Genomic DNA, 22,768 nt, shown 5'->3' on the forward strand with positions numbered 1-22,768 from the left:
AGGCCCCATGTGTCTGTGAACCACACTTGGAGACCTGCTGACATGGATTATATTGTGAAGGTTGCCTCATGGATTAGTGTGCTGTACAGCCTGCACAGTCTGCATGGCAATTGTTTAGACTTCAACATAGGAAAATCAGTTGCTGAGCTGACTGATTCTTTGGTAGGGAGGATGCTCTCAAAGTCTTTGAGGCTGATAATTTTCTCCAAAGAGGAATCTTCTAGATTCCAGCTGCGGGTGGTGGGATGAAGAGTGGTTCCTCTGGCTGCTAGCATTCTGGGAGCCAGGCAGAGAGATAAATGTGGGTCCCTTTTTTCAGTTTATGGACCTCTACTAAATTTTTCTGTTTTCTTTCAGTACCTCATGCCTGCTCTTTGCCATTCCTGGTGTTCACAAGTCTAGACTGTCTCCAGTTCACAGAGTTAACCTTTGGCCTAAGTGGTAGAGGAAAGGATAGGTACCTGTTGTGTGAGTTGGGGAAAGAGCATTTAGATTTCTCAGCAGTATTCATGCTTCACTTTTACCTTTTATGTACTGGATAGTGTACTGAATTTCTCTAAATACCAGATCTTTTATGTTCTCTGGGAAAACTGATTCTCTTTTCATTGCACTCCCTGCTCAGACATTTAGTTGTAACTCCCTCCACACTGTGAAGTCAATTTCCATTCCTCCAGCCACTATCCATCTAAAAATTTGTTGAAATCTCTTTGACAGTTAGTATGCTTTGATGTTTTCTTGGTCTTTATGAGTGAAAATATTTTATTTCTTTGCCCTCATTTTAGCAGGGATTTTGAAGAGTGAGGAAATATTACATGTATGTGATTAGTACACCATCTCACTTTCACAGATTTGAATCAATCACTATTGTGGCTGAGCTGGACCTAGATTTGAAACTTCACCACTTACTGTAGTATTGCCTTAGGTTTTCTACTTAACCCCCGCAGTCTTTATTCTCATTTGTAGAAATGGAGTTTATAATATCTAATATGAGGATTAAGTGATGAGATAGTGAATGTAAAGTTCTTAACATACTACCTCATGCATCATATATGCTCAATAATTTGTAATTGTTATAAACTGTTAGGCTGGCCTCAGACTTACTGAGGTTTTAGTGTATTCTTTCCTCACCAAAAAACATTTGAAATAAGCAAAATATTTCATTTGTGTATTGTTTAATATTACTTGGTTTGACAATGGAAGGGTTACCATGGCTCCAAATATAAAATCATAATTTCATAAATGTTTTACCTAAGTACCTGTATTTAATATGTGTGTATAAAATACTGTGGATGACACATTCAAATTCAAGCTGTGTTTTACTAGTTTTCTATTCAAGTAATTGTAATTATGGTCCATATTTGAAAGAATCTAAGGAAAGCAGGTATTGTTATAACTGGATAACTGTTTCATGTCCTTGATTCAGAAGCTTTTGGTACACTGACATTCTTACAAGTTTTTTAAAAAACAATATTTGAAATCATGCTTTTAGTTATGAGCATTATTTTAATACATACTTCAAATTAAGAATTTTTTTTTCTCTTTCTTTAGTATACTAGGTAGCACACTTAAGTTCTTTTTATCTAGAAAGTTTAGTATAATAAAAGTAGTTTACTTTAAGCTTAGTTTTGAATATAAAAGAAAATTATTATTAATCATTTCAGGAAATTGCAAGACCTAATATGGCTGAAGGAGAAACAGAAACATCAAATTCTGAAAGGTAAATATAAGGAAAAACTGAATCTCATGAAATTCATGTATATAAAATGATACTTGAGCTGTGTTATATTTCAGTTAATTGGCAAAAGGCTATTTAAATTTTGTATATGGTGTTCCTTTTAGTAATGGCTTTTAATTAAAATAAAATTTTGAAATATTAATATAATAGAAATATACTGCAGATCCTTAGTTTTGAAACCTTAAACATGTAGAATACATTTTATAAGTTGTTAATTTTTTAAAAGTACTTACAAGTAAGTAAAATGTTAACAGATTTTAATTTTCTCTATTAAATGAAAATAGTTACAAGATGCTACAGGTTATAAGATGGTGACGATTCTTGCAAATAGGTAATTTTAATATCTTATTTTTAAAGTATTTTCAAAAAGCTGTAAAGCTACTTCCTTGGTGGGATCTCAACATAAAAGGTTCAAAATTCAGGGATTGGTTTTTAAAAATTTAATGCTTGAGTAGAACACTGCAGAACACAAGAGATTTCACAATTTTTTTTAGCAAAAGAAAATCCAACATTCTAATTAGAACTTTATTCCAGCTAAAGGTGATTTTGTCTTTTAGATTAAGTACTTTCCCCATTTCTATCTTTATGCTGTGTGTTTTATAGTAGGCTGCTTGTTAACCTGATGAGATTAATTAATCTATTGCCTCTAAAAAGAAAATTATGGAGTAAGACCTTTTGAAGATGTTTCTTAGACTTCACTAGAAAAATTATCTACCCCTGGGACTTCCTTGATGGCCCAGTGGTTGAGACTTCACCTTCCAACGCAGGGGGTGGGGTGGGGGTGTGTGGGTTCGATCCCTGGTTGGGGAGCTAGGATCCTACATGCCTCAAGGCCAAAAAAACAAAACATAGAACAGAAGCAATGTTGTAACAAATTCAATAAAGACTTTAAAAATAGTCCACATAAAGAAAAGAAAAGAAAAATGATCTAGCCCTTTCTTCCCCTAGCATTTTTCCTAGAATTCTGGTTGGGAAAAGTTAACAAAAATTCAAATAAGGATTTAGAAAAAGCAGACTAGTCACATCCATATTTTTTAACATTTTCTGTAAATTATAGTTAGTTCAATAAGATCTGAACAAAAATAAGAATTTTACAAATTTAAATGAGGGAAATATTATAATTTTTTTCAGATGATGTAATTGACCTGTAAGATCCAAGAAAATGAGCTAAGAATGATTGAAATTAATCAGGGTATTAATTAAGGCAGCTTGGTGTAAAATTCAGAATCTTTCCGATATACCAATAACATGTGATTACAAAATATAATGGATAAAATTCACAGTAATAACAAGATGAGAAAAGTGCAGCATCTATTTAGAAGATTTCAAAGAAAAAACTTACTGAGATAGAAAATAATATATTAGTAACTTACATGATAGGTCATTTCCCAAATTAGTTTATGGTTAATGAACATTTAGTTGAAAATCCAAATTGGGTTTGATTTGGAAACTAGTGGTGTCTAAAGTAAGATTCATATTTTTCTACTTATTAATACCATAATTTTAAAAATCACAGCTGTGTTAGATATTAGGTTGTTTCTGTATTCACTATTTTAAACATTGTTTTAATGAGCATCCTTGTACAATTATCTTTTACTTTTTCAAACTATTAATTTAGGGAGAAGAGTAGTAGAATGTAGGTGATTTGACCTATTAGATAATAAAGTACAATGTTAATTTCTAATTGTTAAAACTGGGTGGCATTGGCCTGTAATAGTCAAAAGACACATCAGAACAAAATAAATAGCAGAGAAACAGCCTTTTAAATATAATTTAGTAAATAATAAATGACCATCTGATAACATTGCTTTGATATTTGGGCAGTTCATTAGGAAAAAGTCTAAATTCCAGGTGGATTAATGTAAGAACTAATATAAATGTAATCATTAAATTTCTTTTTGTTAAAATAAGCATTGTTACATCTACATAAGGGACTGGAGAGCCTCTTAGAAATCTCCTGTTTCTAAGACTCACAGACATAGAAGACAAACCTTATGGTTACCAAAGGGGAAAGGGTGGAGGAGGGATAAATTAGGAGTTTGGGATTAACATATACACACTACTATATATAAAATAGATAAACAACAAGGTCCTACTATATAGCATAGGGAACTATATTCACTAAATAGTTTCTGTTAACACACCGGGGTAAGAGTAAACACAGGAGACAGGTATACACATAAGCATATATGTATGCATGTTTTATATTTACATATTTTTTAGGCATGTATTTATGTTTTGATAAATTAGGCTGTTAAAAAATCAGTGAAATGTTTGTGAATGCTTAGTTGATTTTGCATAGGGAAAACACTCTAAGCCCAAGAGGACATATAAATCATAAAAGAGAAATAGGGTTTTTTCCACATATATTCATTCCTTATTTAAATTACTCTTACGAATTAATAAGCACACTCACACTTTAACTAAAAATAAGCAAGGGTATGAACAGATAAAAATAATGATAACCAGGACTAAAACCAGTGAATAGACTCCTCAGGACTCCTTTTAATATGTGACTATGGAATTTCTCACTCTGTTGCCCAAGAACATGGCCACCTCCTAAATTGTAACATCATGGCAAAGAGCGGGGACCTCAATTTTTCTTTTTTTTTTTGGTGGGCAAGTGTGCCTTTTTTTTTAATTTTTTAGAGAATGTCTTTATTTTGATAGTGTTCAAATACATTGTATTATGAAGAAATAGATAATAAATAGCTTTATTTTTTCAGTAAACAAGATGAAGCTTCTTCAGAGGAAATAAAAAATGGATGTGATGTGCATTTATTTGAAGGCTCATCAACAACAAAAAGTGAAGAAGGTGTATCAGGTTCAGATAAAGAAAATGATACCTGTCTTGAAGACCAGGAAACTGGCTCAAAGAATATCTTCAGTTATGATTCAATTATTGATGCAGATAAGGTGGAAAAGGAAAAACAAGTAGAGCACATTTGTCAGGAAACGGAGTTGAAGAGGTGCCAAAGTTCAGAAAACCTCATTGCATGTGATCAGATTGAAGATCGCAATGCCAGTGAAGCTAGATTTTCTTCGAAGAATATTAAGGATTTGCAGTTAACATCTGGTGATGTTAGCATTGATCAGTTTTTGAGAAAAAGAGATGAACCTGAATCTGTTAGTTCTGATGTTAGTGAGCAAGGCAGTATTCATTTGGAACCTTTGACTCCATCAGAAGTGCTTGAGTTTGAAGCCACAGAGATTCTTCAGAAAGGTAGTGGTGATCCTTCAGCCAAGACTGATGAAGTAGTGTCTGATCAAACAGATGATGTTCCTGGAGAAAATAGCCTTAGCACAACAGAGACAACAGGAGACCTGGCAGATGAAAAAGAAAGAAGTTGAAATTAATTAGGCATTCTAAGTTTTAGTGTACCAACGATAAGAGCATTTGGAACAGTGCTATCAGGTGAGCTCAGTGGTGCTGTTGCAGAGTGCAGAGATAGAAAAATGTGAGGGAGATCATTCATACACTTTACCTGTATATTCAACCTAGGTTATTAAATCAATTCATCATTAATAGCATGATTAGTATGAATTTCCAAGAAGTTTTTAAGACATGAGTAAGATTTAAATGAAAGTTAACTTTGCAGTGAAAAAGTCTCATTTAGCATTTTTCGAGGTTATGGAATTTGGTGGTCAATATGAATTGAATATTAGAATATTAGTTATGTTAATAAAGCTTTTGAAATTTCCATCAGTTCTAAACTAAAAGTCCTTATTACCTGTACATCCTTTTCAATTAACTTAAAGGAAGAGATTTGGAAACCACATACCTTTTGGGAATAATTGATTTAAAATAATGGCCGATTGGCTTTGTTAATGAAGGCTTCATTTTGAGTATGATACTGGTAAATGGAGCATGTTTAGAATGCTAAATTAGTTGATCTAATGAGAATTTGGATGAACATAAACTTAATTTTGGATATAATATAACATTCCAGACTGCCAGAAGCATGTAAACAGAATATTTGAATCTGTGTACCTCCATACAAGTGTTAGCCTGCCAGGCTGTAAGCTTACCTTAATTAAACTTTCAGTGAAAGTGAAATTATTAAAATAAAAATTTATATCTGTGCTTTTTGTCAGTGTGTAAGCTGTGCAGAAATCCCTTGATGTACTAGTTGTATAAAGTAGAAACCCATTGTTGAAACTCCTGTAGCTATTATGCTCTTAATATTGTTTTAATGATCTTCTTTAGAAATAGACCCATAAAAATGGTCTGGAAACCAAACCAAAGTATGGATTAATGTAGATATTGTAAAGCAGTAAACTGAAAACATGTCCTGGCATGAATTCAGCCATGTTTAAGTGACTTCTTCTGTAATTGTAAAATAGAAAATTCAAATGGGACCTAAAGCAGGATGTAAAAAATTGGTTTGGGATATTTAGCCTAATTTATCCATAAGATGGCTGCTAAATTGATTTTTTCAGTTTTTTATCATATAGAAAATAATAGATATAGAAATGAATAATATGATTAACAGTAGTTTGCTTTGAAGTACTAATAAACTTTTATTTAAAATGCTACATTTTTACTTCTTAAAATGTGCTTTGAATTCTTAAATTTTGTTTCACTGAATGTTAAATGTTTAAAATGGCTATTAAAATTCTGCTGTATATAGTAGTTTTTGAGTAAATATTTGCAATAAAAATCTGTCCCTGAATAATTTTATTTTTCAGAAAGCTGCTTGAGTCGGATTACCTTTGGCGCCTCTAGAAATTGTATATTGCTCAAGGAAATTTCATGTTAAAGTTAGTGGTAGATTTTATTCCGTATTCTTTAACTGATGCATGATTTATTTTAAATTGAGACTTAAAGTACAGGGGGAAGAACTACTAATATTTACAGAGAATTGATTTGCTTTACAAATTCTTCTACTTCAAGAGAATTATAATTTAATATTATAGTTTTCTATCTGCTCAGTAAGTTAAAGAGGCTAAATAGGCAAAATATTTTATTGACTTATTTTCTTGAATATTTTTGAGGGTGGGGGCAAATATTTTTATCTTTCCTGCTCCCAAGAAAAGATGGGATAGAGGGACTTATTAACTGTCATCCTTCACCTTGTTGAAACATAAATCTATAGCAGAGAAGACTTTTGGAGTAAGGGGAAGAAAAAGTCTGTGTAAGGACCATTTTCTGAATCTCATTCAATTAGTTGCCAAGGCTGTCACCTAATGCTTCAAAAACCTAGAGCACTGTACCAAAATAAGTCTCTAAGTGACACTGTAGTCCCTTGTGAGCTTTGAGTAGTTCCTTCTCCTGCCCCTATATACTTACAGTAGTGGTATTGAAAGTACCTGATCAATGAATAGTTTATACCTATCCACTGTGAGAAAAGGAACTTGTACCAGACTATAAATCCTTCATTGAGAAAGTCTAGCAATGAAAACAAAAAAATAGTTGAAATAAACATTGTACTTGGTAACATAGTTGGTTTCTGTTTTCACATAATCTCCTTATCTCATTTCTGATCAGGAACAAACAATTCAGGTATGCAAACCAAACCTTTGAGTAGCAGTGCTTTAGCACAGTGGTCAGCAAACTTTTTCTCTGTAGAGCCAGATAGTGAATAATTGTGGACTGTGTGGTCACAATTATCCAACTCTTCCTTATAGCTTAAGAGCACCTATAGACAATATGTAAATGGTAGCCTGTTTGTGTTCCAATAAAACTTTATTTACAAAAACAGAATATTGGTTGGATTTGGCCAGTGGACTGTAGTTTGCCACCACCTGCTTTAGAGTGCTGTTTTGTCTGGGCAAATTGTGCTCAGGGACTGAGATTTTCTTTGCCAATAACTTATTTAACACCAGTTCACTGTGAGAATTATAATTTATAAAAATAATATTTCGCAAGCCGATACCGTACAGGATAATGTCTGTTAATAAGCTAATAAAGAAATAACATACTCCAAACTAATAATAGATTGATTACACTATTGTTCCAGGCAAAGAGGAGATGAAAGAAAGTCCAAATTTAGTTGAGGTGTACCTTTCCAGGAATTGGTTGTCTGTAGAGTCAGTCCTTCCAACTAAAAGCTGGGTATCAGCTGCCAGCGTAGGTCCCTTGCTGCTGGGGCACGTAGCTAGGGGGTGACAGTACCGGTGTCGGTAAGCAAGCTGGGCTGTTCCAAATGTTATGACTCCAGGGACCATTACATGACTTACACCACTGCCTACCAGGAGTAGCCTTGCCAAGGCAGGAACAGATGTCCCTTCTCTTCCTGAGACTGCTGCACAGTTTAACACTGCTGAGGACCAAGAGTGGCCTGGCCATGGCAGGAGCAAGTGTCTCAAGATCTTCACAGAGCTATGTAAGTCAGCAAAGAGTAGCCTTGCCCAGACTAAACACTCTCGGTAAGTCCTCACAAATTCTTGGTATTTAAAGTTTAAATGTCCATCACTTGATAGCTGCTCTTCCATATGTTCGTATTGATTATCCTCCCCAGCGGCACCCCTTAATGGCTGAGCTGCTGAATACTTATCAACAACAGCAGATGTTGATGACATCATCCTGGCACAGCTTCCTTAGTGTAAACAAATTTACCTGTAGATAAAACAATTTCACTTAAGTCATAAACAAGGGGATTTGAAATCATAACAAACCAATACACAACAAGCACTTAGACTTTCTTGATTGACTATGAAAGCCAGTGATGCACTCAAGTGACTCTTTGCCTAAGAACTAACTACTAAGGTGCCTTACTATATTATAGTCTCCTTTTACCTAACAACAGAATTATGATTGATTACATGTGCAGTTCAGTGACGTTAAGAAAGATTCATTTTGTGGATGCACTTTTAATTTACGTTGAAAATCTGAATGCCATATTTATTTATGTTATCTCTTCCCCTTTGTATCTCTCCAATGTTTTAGGGAGGAAATTGTAATTTTTTTCACCCTATAAATTTTTAAAGAACTATTCTAAACATTTTTTAAAAGGAACTGACAAGATATGAGTCACCTTGTTTCAGCTATAAGTAAAAAGATATCTGGGCAATTACTTGTCTAAGGTTACAAAGCCAAGATTTGAACGTAATTTGATCTGATTCTGAAGTTAGTGTTTTCTACCACATCTGTAGTTCCTAGCATTTATACTGAATGTCCCTTTTAAAAATATATCAGTTTTTGCAAATAACCCTTCCATTGATGGTACTAATTACAGTTTTATTTATTATTCCTACAGTGATTATATGCATATGGAATGGAGGACCTCTTAACCTAAAGAAGAGGACCTACTGATCTCTTTTACTAATAGGAATTGAGGAATTTTACCTCAAGAGGAGGGGTTAGTGAATATTCTATTAACAGGAAAGACAGCATGTGATTTAAAGATACACTTTATATAATAATTATAAATGTTTTGACATCATTACATTTTTTTAGGCTTCTGTAATGTCATTTTAAAATTATGGTTGACATGATCATTTTTGTTCCATCAAACTTGTTACTCCAGGATCACTCACTTGTACTGACTTCAGTGAATTAGGACTTTTGTATGTATACAGGCACTAAAAAGAATTGCAAGTGTTTCATTTTTACTAGAGTACTATAACACTAAGACTTGTTTTTTCAGCTAAAAAATAAAACACAATTTACCTATGTCTAAGCATTAAAAGAGAAATGATTATTTAAAAAATATTGTTTACTAATGAGGCATATCTGCCAATCCATGTACACAAAGTGAATAGTCAAATAGATTTTTTTAAAGTCATGGTAATGTTTAATTTTCATCTCAAAATCTATAAACTCAAAGATACTTCACTTGGATCATCTTGTAAGGAATTAAACACATCTGTAGCAGCATCTGTAACATCATCGAGGGATGAGGTGTCCTGGGTGAAATTACTTTTACAGTTAGCTAAAGGTAACTTTTAATTGCTTTTTAAAAGTATTATAAAATCACTTTTGTTATTTAAAAGAATATACTATGCATAATTTAGTCTTCTTTGATGACACAGTGGGTCATCATTATGGAGATTTTTGGACCAAGCTATAAATGAAGCTGTAGCTGCAGATATTAATGGCCTGAATAACTGCTGATCACAGAAGTGACCTTGGATTTCGGTTTACAGAAATATTTCAGGTACATCTAGGGTCATTTGACTTTTCCAAAAACAGAACAGAAAAACTGACTACATTACTCACCCAATTCAACCTCTTTTTTAAGATGAATTTTCCCTCCTAAATACTAAAGTAAAACCTGCCATTTGTGGAGAATTTGGTAACTATAAACTGTAGTTTTAAGCTTTCAAAATATTTTAAGCATTTACGCACTGCCTTAAAAACTTGATTTTAATTGCTCCATATCAGGGGCTAGCAAACTATGACCCACAGTTGGCTACCTATTTTTGTAAACAAAATTTTATTAGAAAACAGCCATGTCATTTGTTTATATATTGTCTGTTGTAGCTTTTGCACTACAGCAGCAGAGTTGTACATGACAGAGGCCGTATGGTCCGTAAGTCTCAAGGATTTACAATCTGGCACTTCAAGAAAAAGTTTGCCAACCCCTGCCCTATATTTTTGTATGGTTACAATCATAACTTTATAACTGTTCTTTTATTTTCACTATTATAGACACTGCAGTGAAGCTCTTATTTCATAAATTTTGGTCCATATTTTATTTATCTGTACTAAAATTCTAAAGTGTATAATTTATTAGATTGAAGAGTATTCAGTTTTTAAATTGAAAAATAGAAACCCATACTTATTTTAATTATCATACCACAGTACTTATAGAAAGCTTCTTGGTCCAGCATTAACTTGTAGGAGTTAAGAGTTTATTCATCTAGATTTTTTTCTTTGATTCTTCAAAGTCAGCTTGTTTTTAGCCTAATGTAGATTTTCATTCCTGCTATTCACCAAATATTTCTAGTGTGTGGCCATATGACTAGTTTCTGACCAGTGAGTTGTGAGTGAAAGTGACTTCTGGTTTCAAGGATTTAGTTGTTAATGTGAGACTCTTTAGAACCCTCTTTTCCCTCAAGCATGGTAACATTTTTACTATTCAGATGGTGATTGCTATATCAGGCTTGGTTCCTGAGGGACTATGAAAAGAGCCTTCCTGTTTATTTAGATACACATATAGCATGAAGGAGAAATAGCATTTTTATTTCAAGCTACTGCAGTTAGAGAATTTTTGTTCTACAGCATAACTAAGTCTCTCCCTACTGATGTAGGAATTAATCCTGAAAGTGGATTGCTGCCATTAGAAGAAACACAGCTGAGCTACATTACACCAGTGTATTGCATTGGCTTAGGTGGCAGATGGCAAGGCTACATGAGGTGATCCACATTCTGCTATGGTGAGAGATTTGGTAAACTTGACTGTAATAGTTGAAAGACAAATGGTGTACGTAATGAAGTTGTATCTCTATTGGAAGAGTTTGACTAACAAAATGTTAATAACATGTTTTGGTTACTCTATTGGCTGCATTTGACAACTTACTCTGAGAAAGAAGTGAACTCAGATGAGAAATGGTAAGATTGAAAGTGGGAACAAAAGAGAATAGAAAAAGTCCACAAATCCAGATACTTGCAGGGTTGGAAAAGACTAAACTTCTCACCCCCAACCAGTAAAAGGAGAAGGCCTAAGCAAGAAAACTTAATTAAATTAAGAATATGGCCATCATACCAATTAATTAGGTTAAGGAGAGGCCCCGAAGTGTTTCTTCTATGTGTAAATTCCTTCACGGCATTTCTTGGGAAACACATATTTTTCTGAATTTCAAGACAAATGAGTCAAGAAATCGATGAAACAGGAAAAAGTATTGTAACTTTCCTATGAGAATTAAAGCTAAGTAATGAAGTTAGAGCCATTACTGGTTTGCAGGAATCCTCTGAAGTCAAGCTCAAAAGTAAGACTAGGGAATGCTGACAGGTGGAGTCCAAGAGTAAAGTCAACATTTCCAGGAACCACAATAAGAGTCCACAGAAGAGAAGTGGTCATAGTCTGATCACTCAGTCATACTTGTAGCTATTGCCATGGTATAAATGTGTATTCATAGCCCTGTCTGCTGCTAATGGTGAGTCATTCTTGCAAGTAAAATAAAAATTAGTAGGTTTATATTCATAGGATACTTTATACAAATCCCATCAATGGTCTTCCAAAAATAACATGTTGTGGAAGCAAAATAATTCCATAAATTATCAATTTTGACTTGTGATTCTGTGTGGTGTTTTTACTTTTGAGAGGAGATCCAAATGTAACATTAGTCAAGTAACTACCAAATAAATTTATTGGCACTTCCCAGTGTATGATTATTTGCCACAGGGTGCTATTCTTTACAAATACTTAAACAATAAATGCAAAGAAAAGAAGTAAATGTTGTGGAACATTCTGAAATGAGATCAGAAACTGATCTAAAGTCTAAATTAGCAAAAGCACTATCAATTGCAACAATAAGACCAAAATCTGGGCTAGCAGACAAAATATTTTTACCATTAAAAAAGGAAAAGAGCTTCTATGAAGTAACATGTAACCTAACACCAACTTGAAGATGTTTTTGGACAGTCCCTAGCAACTTCACTAATATCGATGCAAAAATGAAAGAAGAATTTCTATGTCTGGAATAGTTGTTATAAAATAAGAATAAAGACTATCAGTTAGGGCAATTAATGTGTTGTGTCTTTTTAGATTTCTTTTTTAAAAATTTTATTGAAGTATAGTTGATTTACAATGTTGTGTTAGTTTCAGGTGTACAGCAAAGTGATTCAGTTATACATATACATATGTTCATTCATTTTTTCAGATTCTTCACCTATATAGGTTATTATAGAATATTGAGTGTAGTTCCCTGTGCTGTACAGTAGGTCCTTGTTGGTTATCTATCTTATATATAGTAGTGTGTGTATGTTAATCCCAAGCTCCTAATTTATCCCTCCCCCTGACATTTCCCCTTTGGTAACCATAGGTTTGTTTTCAAAATCGGTGAGTCTGTTTCTGTTTTGTAAATAAGTTCATTTGTATCATTTTTTAAAATTAGATTCCACATATGATTGATATCATATGATATTTGTCTTTCTCTGTCTGACTTACTTCACTTAGTATGATAGATTTCATTTTAAGAAAAACTTCTAAACAAATATTTGTAGTGCTTCCAATTTAACAAATGATTTTTATTGGCATTTTTGTTAATGTTTCCTTTATTTAATGTTTTCTGTTATCAAATATCTATGTCAGGTAGATATAATGGTATTGAAGTATATAATCTTGTCCCAATACAGTGGTTCATGTTAATAAACATTTATTATTATGTCTTTTTTAACAGAAAATATCTGGAACGTTTAGTATAACTATCACAGAAAAATGATTCAGTATTTATTTTGGTCACTCATAACTATTTTAAATATATTAAGTATGGTGCTATGAAAAATATAGAATGACAATTCTGTGTAATTTGGGGATACCTGAGAATTCCCAGAAGTTTTCATTTCTCATTCCCACATCCTAAATATTAATACCTGTCAGGAATTGGAAATACCAATGCCCAGTAATTTGTTCAGATATATAAAATGGCTTAGGAAACAGTAGCTAAAACGTCAGTCTTCTACCAGTGCCTGATGGGCTCAGGGTACTCCAGTCAAGGGTAAAGAGGACCTGGGGGGAGCATTTCTTTAAATTTGTGGGTGTGAGTATTGGCTCACTGCTGACTGCAGTCAGATAAATAAAAAGCAAAAATTTTGAGAGAGTTGAACTGTCAAACCATGAGCCTGGACTAAAAGTTTATGACTGATCAACTCAAAATGACCCTTGGGCCCCCAACTTTCTACACGGAGTAGCAGACAGAGAAAGTTGCTTGGTCCCCAAATAAAACACATTCCCCAATGTCTACCTCTGTGGTCAAGAAGGATAATGAAAAAAGGAAGGACCTCCTGGATAGTGGGATCAATAGCTTTGGACAGCAATTGATTAGAGATCCCCTTCCAGCAAGCAGAGTCAGGTTCTCATCAAGGAATTTTTGCACCACCAGAGTAGTGTCCTTGTAGCAGAGAATTGTTTTGGACCAGTGACTGCTTGAGTGTTTCCCATCTTTCTCCTTCAGGATAGGAGTGTTTATTTACAGTTTTTCTATCTCTGTTTCAACCTTGTGTGTGTAAAGGACAGCTTTTTAATTCATAGGATAACCAATCTAGAGGAGACTAGTGCATACTATCTCCTGGTTTAGAGACTAGCAAGAGATACTGAACTTTGAGCTTGATGCCGTTGATTTAATGGTACTGTTGAGTTATCTCTCCTTCGAAGAGAAGGAGTGTGTTTTGGCTATAAGAAGGAGGATACACTGAATAACTACTGACCAGAAGCGTGCTCTGTGATAGTCATTAGGGCTCTTCACCTTGTAGTTACAGTAGTCCTCTCTAGAGAACCAGACACATAGCAGGATTACACTTCCCTTATGGTTGGGTGGTGCCATCTTTCTGGGTCTGGCCTGTGAATTGCAGGCTCCACTTCTGGAGAATTGAATTGCCAATTTGAGACTCTCTAGACGCCTGTCTTTCCTCTAATTTGTTTATTGGCAACGTTTGAGTTGGTGGTTGCTCTGTCATTTGAGTAACTGTGATGAAGAGAAGAATCACCTTCCCAATTTGCAGTGGACTTTTAAAATGAGTAAGAAATAAACCTTTTTGATTTTAGTAATTGAGATTTGAGGGTGGTTACCATAACATAATTCTAACCTATCCTAACTGATAAACTTAGTTAACATTATGAAAATCTTTTCATGCCTGTGCCTGAGGACCTATTAGAATTTTCTAACCTTTTTAGATCTGTCTCAGCATTTCCTATCTTTTATTATTATCCTATTGCACAGTAATTTTATATTAGTCCCCCTAAGGATTTTTAAAAATTGTTTTATTGCATAATTAAAAAAATAGTTTTAGAACTTTCACTTCTGACCAACTTGTAGTAATAAGGACTGGATTTAACCCTCCCCTCTGAAACAAACAAAGCAACATGTAACTGGTTTTCAAGACAGTGATATCAGGAAAGACAGTGATCCATGAGAGAAAACAAATTGGGTGAGCCTTATGATTACCTCAGCTTACTGCTTTGAGAGCTTCCAAGCTTTAACACAGGGAAAGGAAACTGAGACAAAAACTGGGAGATTCCCTAGGTTGAGGAGACAGAGCTGAGAGTCTGGAGAAACCCAGGGAGTTCGAGTTCATAGGGCCAAGTCCCAAAGAGGAGAGAGTTGCGCAGAGAGGTTTGTAGTATTCAGCAACTACCCAGGGCTAGAGAAAGGACAATCTGAAAGGATTAGGGGGGTACAGAAACAGTGCATATTCCTACCAGACAGAATGAAAAAAAAAATTATAATTCATGGAGCACTGGGTAGAAAACTCAGGAAGTTCTTACTATAGGAATAATTAGCCCTAGACTGAGCACTGCTCTTTACCCAACTAACAAATCATAAAAGCAAGACCTGAAAGGGTCAAATAATTCACATACAAGTGTACTGTATCCCAGAACAAAATTCAAGAAGATATATAGGAATACAAAAATATCTAGCACCCACAAAGGTAAAACTCACAGTGTCTGACATCCAGTTAAAGATTACCAGGCATACAAAGAGGCAGGAAAACATGACCATAATGAGAAAAACAGCCAGTCAAAACTGACCCAGAACTGAAACAGATGTCAGAATTGGGACAGGATATTAAAACATATCATATAACTATCTTCAAAAAGTTAAGAGGATGTTAAAAAGACCCAAATTGAGCTTTAGAGATGTAAACTACAATGTCTGGGATAAAAATTATGCTGATGGAATTAATGGCAGAGCAGACATAGCAGAAGAAAAGATCACAGAATTTGAAGACATAGCAATAGAAACTATTTAGTGAGCCGTGGGACGTCAAGAGGCCTATATTTTCTAAACTTGAAAACTCTAAACCCCCAGATCCAAGAAGCTCAACAAGCTGCAAGGGATTTGATGATACATGATACATGAAGAAGACTCACAAAGACAACATAATCAAATTGCTTAAAACCAGTAATAAAGAGAAAAAATTTAAGAATTTTAAGCAACCAGATAAAAAAGACAATGACGTACAGAGGAACAAAACTAAGGATGACATCAGAATTCCTTAAAAGTACTGGGAAAAAAAAAAAACCCCGTAAACCTAGAATTGTATTCCCAGCAAAAATGCTTTTCAAACAAAGGCAAAGCCTTTGAAAATTTACCACCAGGAGACCCACGTTACAAGAAATGCTAAAAGAAGTCTTTTGGGCAGAAGGTAGACACCTGAGATCAAATTACTTAACTATGTTGTTAAAATCATGTATAGCTTTACTGATTTTTTTTCCTTTGATCTATCAGTTACTGAGAGAAATATTTTAAAATCTGACTCTGATAATGGATTTGTATATAAGCTGTAATTTTATCAACTTTTGCTTTGAGATTATATGCCTACAAGCTTAGTTTATTTTCCTGGTGACTTGAGCCTTATTATGTAGTGACCCTCTATATCTCTAGTAATACAATTTACAGGCATAGCTTGTTTTATTGCACTTTGCTTTATTGCACTTCACAGATACTGCATTTTTAACAAACTGAAGGGTTGTGGCAACCCTGCATCAAGGAAATCGGCACCATTTTTCCAGCAGCATTTGCTCATTTCATGTTTCTGTGTCACATTTTGGTAATTTTCACAGTATTTCAAATTTTTTCATTACTGTTACATTGTTATGGTGATGTGTGACCATGATCTTTGATGTTACTACACAGCTCACTGAAGGCTCAGTTGATGGTTAGCATTTTTTAGCAATAAAGTATTTTTAAATTAAGGTATGTACATTTTTTAGGCATAATGCTATTGCACACTTAATAGACTACAGTATAATGTAAACATAACTTTTATATTCACTAGGAAACCAAAAAATTCATGTGACTCACTTTATTGCAGTGATCTTGAACTGAACTTGCACTAACTCTGAGGTGTGCCTGTATTTTGTTTGATACAGCTATACAAACTTTCTTTTGGTTAGTATATTTTTAATATTTATTTTCCCACTATTATACTTTCTGTAGCATAAAATTATGTTATTAAAATTCAGGGACTTCCCTGGTGGCACAGTGGTTAAGAATCTGCCTGCCAATGCAGGGGACTCAGGTTTGAGCCCTGGTCCAGGAAGATGCCACATGCCGCAGAGCAACTAAGCCTGTGCGCCACACCTACTGAGCCTGTGCTCTAGAGCCCACAAGCCACAACTACTGAGCCTGGGTGCCACAAATACCGAAGCCCACGTGCCTAGAGCCCGTGCTCCGCAACAAAGAGAAGCCACCGCAATGAGAAGCCTGCGCACCACAACAAAGAGCAGCCCCCGCTTGCTGCAACTAGACAAAGCCCACGCGCAACAATGAAGACCCAACGCAGCCTAAATAAATGAATTAAATAAATAAATTTATTAAAAATATCAATCAGATAATCTTTGTCTTTTATTTATAGCGTTAAGTCTACTGCATTTATGGTACTGATCAGTTTTTCTATTTCTAGAAAACAGATATTTCTGTTGCCATTTCTTTATTTTTTTATCTTATTTCTTGTCTTCTTTTGAAGTATCCTTTTTCACATCTTTTTTTTTATTCTACTGGTTTTGGAAGTTATATGTTCTATAGTCTTTGTTAAAAAAAACTTTTTATTGGGTAACCCAAGAATTATACCATATATCCTTAATTTTTTAAAGTTTAAAGTTAATTACATTTACCCTTTCCCCAAACAGGAACTAAAAACACTTTTAAATTACGCTTGAGACCACATACCCTTTTCTAACGGTAACCTCTGCTAGTCAGTCAGTTCTAGTCCACTACTGCCAATCAGAAATGCAGACTCAGGGGCTTCCCTGGTGGTGCAGTGGTTGAGAATCTGCCTGCCAATGCAGGGGACACGGGTTCGAGCTCTGGTCTGGGAAGATCCCACATGCCGCGGAGCGACTAGGCCCATGAGCCACAACTACTGAGCCTGCGCGTCTGGAGCCTGTGTTCTGCAACAAGAGAGGCCACGATAGTGAGAGGCCCACGCACCGCGATGAAGAGTGGCCCCCGCTTGCCGCAACTAGAGAAAGCCCTAGCACAGAAACGAAGACCCAACATAGGAATCAATCAATCAATCAATCAATCAATCAATCAATCTTTAAAAAAAAAAAAAAAAGAAATGCAGACTCAGAATGGGATATGAGATCTCTTGATTTTTAAGTGTTGGCCAAAAATGTGTAAACAAAATAAAAACATGTTGACAGTTCATCAGTTATAAGCCTCTGCTAGGGTCTACAAAAGAGGAAATTTCATCATGGCTCTATTCAATAGTAGTTACAACTATTTTCACGCAGAAAGCCTAACTGTAGTTCCTTGCCACATGTGCCATGCTTTTTTTCCCTGTTAGGTAAGAGAAATAAAAACTTCTAGTAGTCTCTGCTTGCCAATTATACCATATATCCTTAGTTTATTAATGAAGTTAATTATTTTTAACCTGTTCCTAAATAAGGATGTAAAAACACTTTAATTCCAATTGCCTGTGGAAGACTACGTGCCCCTTCTAAGGTGGTAGCTGTGAGTTAGTTGCAGTCCACAACTGTCCACCAGGAATGTAAGCTCAGTTCTTGAGGTTTAATCTCCTGGGTTTTTTTGTTTTTGTTTTTTGTTTTTTGGCAGTTCTTTCTTGGCCAATGTGTTGTCAGCCAATAGTTTACAAACTGTTTGCAAACCAGAGATGGTTGACAAGCAGCCACTTTTTAGCTTCTGCTAGAAACTAATAAAGAGCTAATTATAATGTTCATTCATTCATTCATTCATTCAATACATGTTTATTGGGCCCTATGATGGTTAATTCTATGTGTCGACTGAGCTAAGGGATGCCCAGATAGCTGGTAAAACACTATTTCTGGGTGTGTCTGTGAGGGTGTTTACAGAAGAGATTAGCATTTGAATTGGTGAGCTGAGTAAAGCAGATGGCCCTCCCCAGTGTGGGTGGGCATCATCCAATCCCTCCAGAGCTCAAATAGAGCAGAATGGCAGAGAAGGGTGAATTTACTGTCTCTCTCTGCTTAAGATGAGACATCCATCTTCTCCTGACTTCTGACATAGGCACTCCTGGTTCTCAGGATTTCCAACTCAAATTGGAACTATACCATCATCCCCCCAGTTCTCAGTCCTTGGAACTCAGACTGAATTATATCATTGACTTCCTTGGCCCTCCAGCTTGCATATGGCAGATCCTGGGGCTTCTTGGTCTCCATACCATGTGAACCAATTCCTATAATAAATCTCCTCTTACATATATCTCTTTCTATATATCCTATTGGTTCTGTTTCTCTGGATAACACTGACTAATACAGGCCCCTAGAATTGTCATGTACATTAATCCTTTGTTTTGTTTTAACCACTTGAGTAGTGCCTCCAAATGTCTGACAGAGCTAATTCTCTTTAGAGGACCCCACCTTCATTTTAGGCCTCCAAGACTTTCTCATGAGAGAAATTAACCTATCAGGTTCATTCAGATTTACCATCATATTTACTAGTTTATTCTTCATTCCTTCTTGTATTTCAGACTTCTATCTGGGTTCACTCTCCTTTGCCTGAAGTACATCCTTTATGCTCTTCAGTGGGGAGTTTTCAGATTGTAGATTCTCAGCCTTTGCCTGATGAAAAATGTCTTTATTTTAATCCTCATTATGGAAAGTAATTTTCTGAGTATAGAATCATATATAGAAGAGTAATTTTCTTTCAGCATATTAAAATACCATTTATTTTTTCTGACTTCTGTGTTGCTAAAAAGTCAGCTGTCCATCCTATTGTTGCTCCTTTTTCTCTGGCAACCTTTAAGGTGTTTTAGTCTTTTTTGCTCTGTAGATTCATAATGATATATTTAGGTATGGGTTTTTGTTTATTATCTTTCTTAATTTATTAGAGTTTTTGAATCTGTGCATGGGTGACTTTCTGGAACCTTTTCAGCCACTATCTGTTCATTTTCAGCATCTGTTCCATTCTCTCTTCTTAAAACTCTGAGTAAGACTTTCCTTACTCAGACTTTTCTTTTTTTTACTCTTTACTTCATTACTCTTAACCTTTTTTTTCTTTTCATGTTCATTCTGGGCTACATTCTGCATAACACATTCAGTTCTTCCAATAATATCTTTCCCTCTATCTAACCTGCCATTAACTATATCCATTGAATTTTTTAAGTTTCAGTTATTATATTTTTCATTGTAGACATTCTCTCTGAGTATTTCTTCAGCTCTGCTTGTGATTTACTTATTATTTTCAAACTCCTTGAAGCATATTAAGCAAAATTATTTTCATGTCCGAATATTCTCATCTGTAAAGTTTTTTCAGCTCTGATTCGGCTCTCTGCTGTTTCAGCTATTCTCACTTATGGGGTCTTATGTCCTTGATGTTGAGTGCTTTTATTTTTATTGTGATCTAACTGTTAATTTTCCTCACATGGTAATTTTTAGAGGCCTGGGATGAATGAAGTTTCCTCCAAAGAGGGTTGGATTGTGTCAAGCATCTGATGGTAGTACTAGTCCCATCACAACTTTTAATTCATGATTTGAGGTTTTATGGACTACCAAAATAACAAATTCAGGCTGCAAACCTGCTTGAAGGCCAGCTTGTGAATACAAATTCTCAGGGGAAATCTTCCCTACTCCCAACATGCCACAGTTCTCAAACTGATCATTTTTCTTGCAGTCCCACTGGTTGAGGGAGTGTGTGTGGGGGGGTATTTTTAATTCACCTTTACACTACAGAGTAGACTTCTGTGGTCTTGTTTTTGTAGGACAGTCTCCTATTTGACGTAAACTTTCTTTTCCTTCTTCAGAGTGAAGGCTGTAAAAACTGATGCTCAGGTTCATCTTGTTCAGCAAGTGACTCAAAGCAGAAATCAACTTCAGTACTCAAATTCTCAAATTTTCTGCATTCCTGCCTTCAATAAGTTTTCTCCTGTGTTCCTTCTTTCTTTCTAGATTATGGACCCATTTAGGAAGATTTTTTAAATATTTGTCTAGACTTTTGGGTTATTTTCAGTGAATTCTATTCTTGGCTTTCTTTGATAATGTTAATTTTCATCAGGTGGTTTGGAATTTTCACCTGCAGATTCATTTTCAGTGGGAGTTTTTTTCCTCCTCTCCTTTTTTCTGTGCTCACCCTTCCCTATTTGGCAATTTTGTGGTTTCCTCCCTCTACTCATCCAGGACCCTAGTCCAAAACTAGGCCTCCATGGCTAAAAACTCTTGCCCCAGAGTGGTTTGGGGCTATAGCTGGCCCTGTATCCAAGGCAGTATGCAGCTTTGCTAAGGTTTCTGTGCAGTTTTCTCTGCTTTTCTTACCAATAATAAAGTTATACAGGTTTACATAAGCAGTTATGTCAGGCAGCAATCACCAACTATTTTCACATGGAGAGCCCAACCATACCATGGTTCCATGCCACATATGGAGTGATTTTGTCACCTCAGAGTAGTAAACGCTCCCAGTGGCTTGTGGCCGCTTCCTGGACCTAGAAATCTGCAGGGCTGTAGCTTTATCTACATCTTTCTGTTGATACTTTGTTGCCTTCTACTTATGACCCAGAGAAATTCTTATTTTGTATTTGAGCATGAGTCAGGCTTTTTCTTATTGTTAATTGAATCTATAATTCACATATGTAGAGCAGGAAGAGAGTTTAAAGTGTGAATTTACCACACTCTTGACCTAAAATGTCCCTTTCATATTTCTCTAAGTTTATTTTGTTGTCCTCTTTCTAGCTTCTTTATTTGGATGCTTAGATACTTTTGAATCATTCTTGTTTTCTAGAAATTAGTTTAAGGTGCTTATATTTTACAGCTAATGTTTACTAACCATTTGCTATATGCCAGGCATTAGGCCAAAAGTACTTTATATCAATTATGTGCTATAATTATCCCGCAAATCTTATGAAATAGAAATTATTAGTGCCATTTGTAAATGAGGAAACTGAGGCACAGAAAGAATAAGAAATTTGCCAAAGATAGTCAAATAGGTAGTCTGTTTCTCAAAAGCCTGTGCTTTTGACTAGAATTAGACCAACCAGTTAAATGATACAATATGTATAAAGAAAATGTAATAGATTTTCTTTGTTTCTCATTCCCCCCCCCCTTACCCAACACAAAGTAACCAATGATAATAATCTGGTGTGTATCATTCCATTCTTTGTGCTCATATAAACATATAAATGCACACGTGTATGCATGCACATACAGGCACATACAGATTTGCTTTTATGTGCACAAAACAGCTCTGTAAAAGCTCTTTAAACAAGGAGTACAATAGGGAGGGGAAGTAGATGCCTGGGGGTCTGGGGTGTGATGAAGAGTTTTCACTTAATACCTTTACATACCTTTGGCATTTTGAACTATGTAAGTGAATTGCCTATTCAAAAATCAATTTAAATAAAATACCTGTTTTAAGCCACTAAATTTATAGTAATTTGTTACGCAGCGCAGAAAACCAGTAAAGGTTGTTTTCAGTTTTCAGCCATCATAAGCTGCTATGAGCATTGTATACAAGTCCTTGTATGGACATATGTTTTCATTTACCTTTGATAAATACCTAGGAGTGGGATGACAAAATCACATGGTAAGTGTATGTTTAATTCTTTAGGAAATTGCTATACTCTTTTTCCAAAGGGGCTACATTATTTTATATTTTCATCAGCATTATATGAGAGTTCCAGTTGTTCCAAACTGTCACCAGCACTTGTTATAGTCAGTCTCTTTAATTTTATCCATTTTAGTAGGTGTGTAGTAGTACGTTTATTGTAGTGGTATATCAGAGAATATACTCTACATGATCTTAACCTTTGAAATGTGTTGCGAGTATCTTCATGGTTGAGTAAATGTCAATTTTGGTTAATGTTTCATATGTACACACTTGAAAGGTATATATATTCTGCAGTTGTTGGGTACAATGTTTTATATATGTCCACTAGGTCAATTTTATTAATTTTTATGATTCAAATCTCTTACATCCTAACTGATTTTGTCTACTTGTTTTATTGCTTACCGG

General features: G+C 34.9%; 1 protein-coding gene across 5 annotated transcripts in view; it reads left to right on the forward strand.

Annotated features, from left to right (window-relative positions):
- Nucleotides 1-5,362, forward strand: part of ZNF280D (zinc finger protein 280D) — a 121,117-nt gene extending 115,755 nt beyond the window's left edge. For all 5 annotated transcript variants that reach the window (XM_061182081.1, XM_061182078.1, XM_061182080.1 and 2 more), the window contains 2 exons: nt 1,662-1,717; nt 4,462-5,362. In XM_061182081.1, the coding sequence (XP_061038064.1) occupies nt 1,662-1,717; nt 4,462-5,086 (681 nt within the window). In that variant the 3' untranslated portion in view covers nt 5,087-5,362. The remainder of the gene's footprint in view (nt 1-1,661; nt 1,718-4,461) is intronic.
- Nucleotides 5,363-22,768: the final 17,406 nt, after the last annotated feature.

The sequence above is a fragment of the Eubalaena glacialis genome, chromosome 2 (genome assembly GCF_028564815.1).
Source record: "Eubalaena glacialis isolate mEubGla1 chromosome 2, mEubGla1.1.hap2.+ XY, whole genome shotgun sequence".
In the NCBI taxonomy this organism is placed as follows: Eukaryota; Metazoa; Chordata; class Mammalia; order Artiodactyla; family Balaenidae; genus Eubalaena; species Eubalaena glacialis.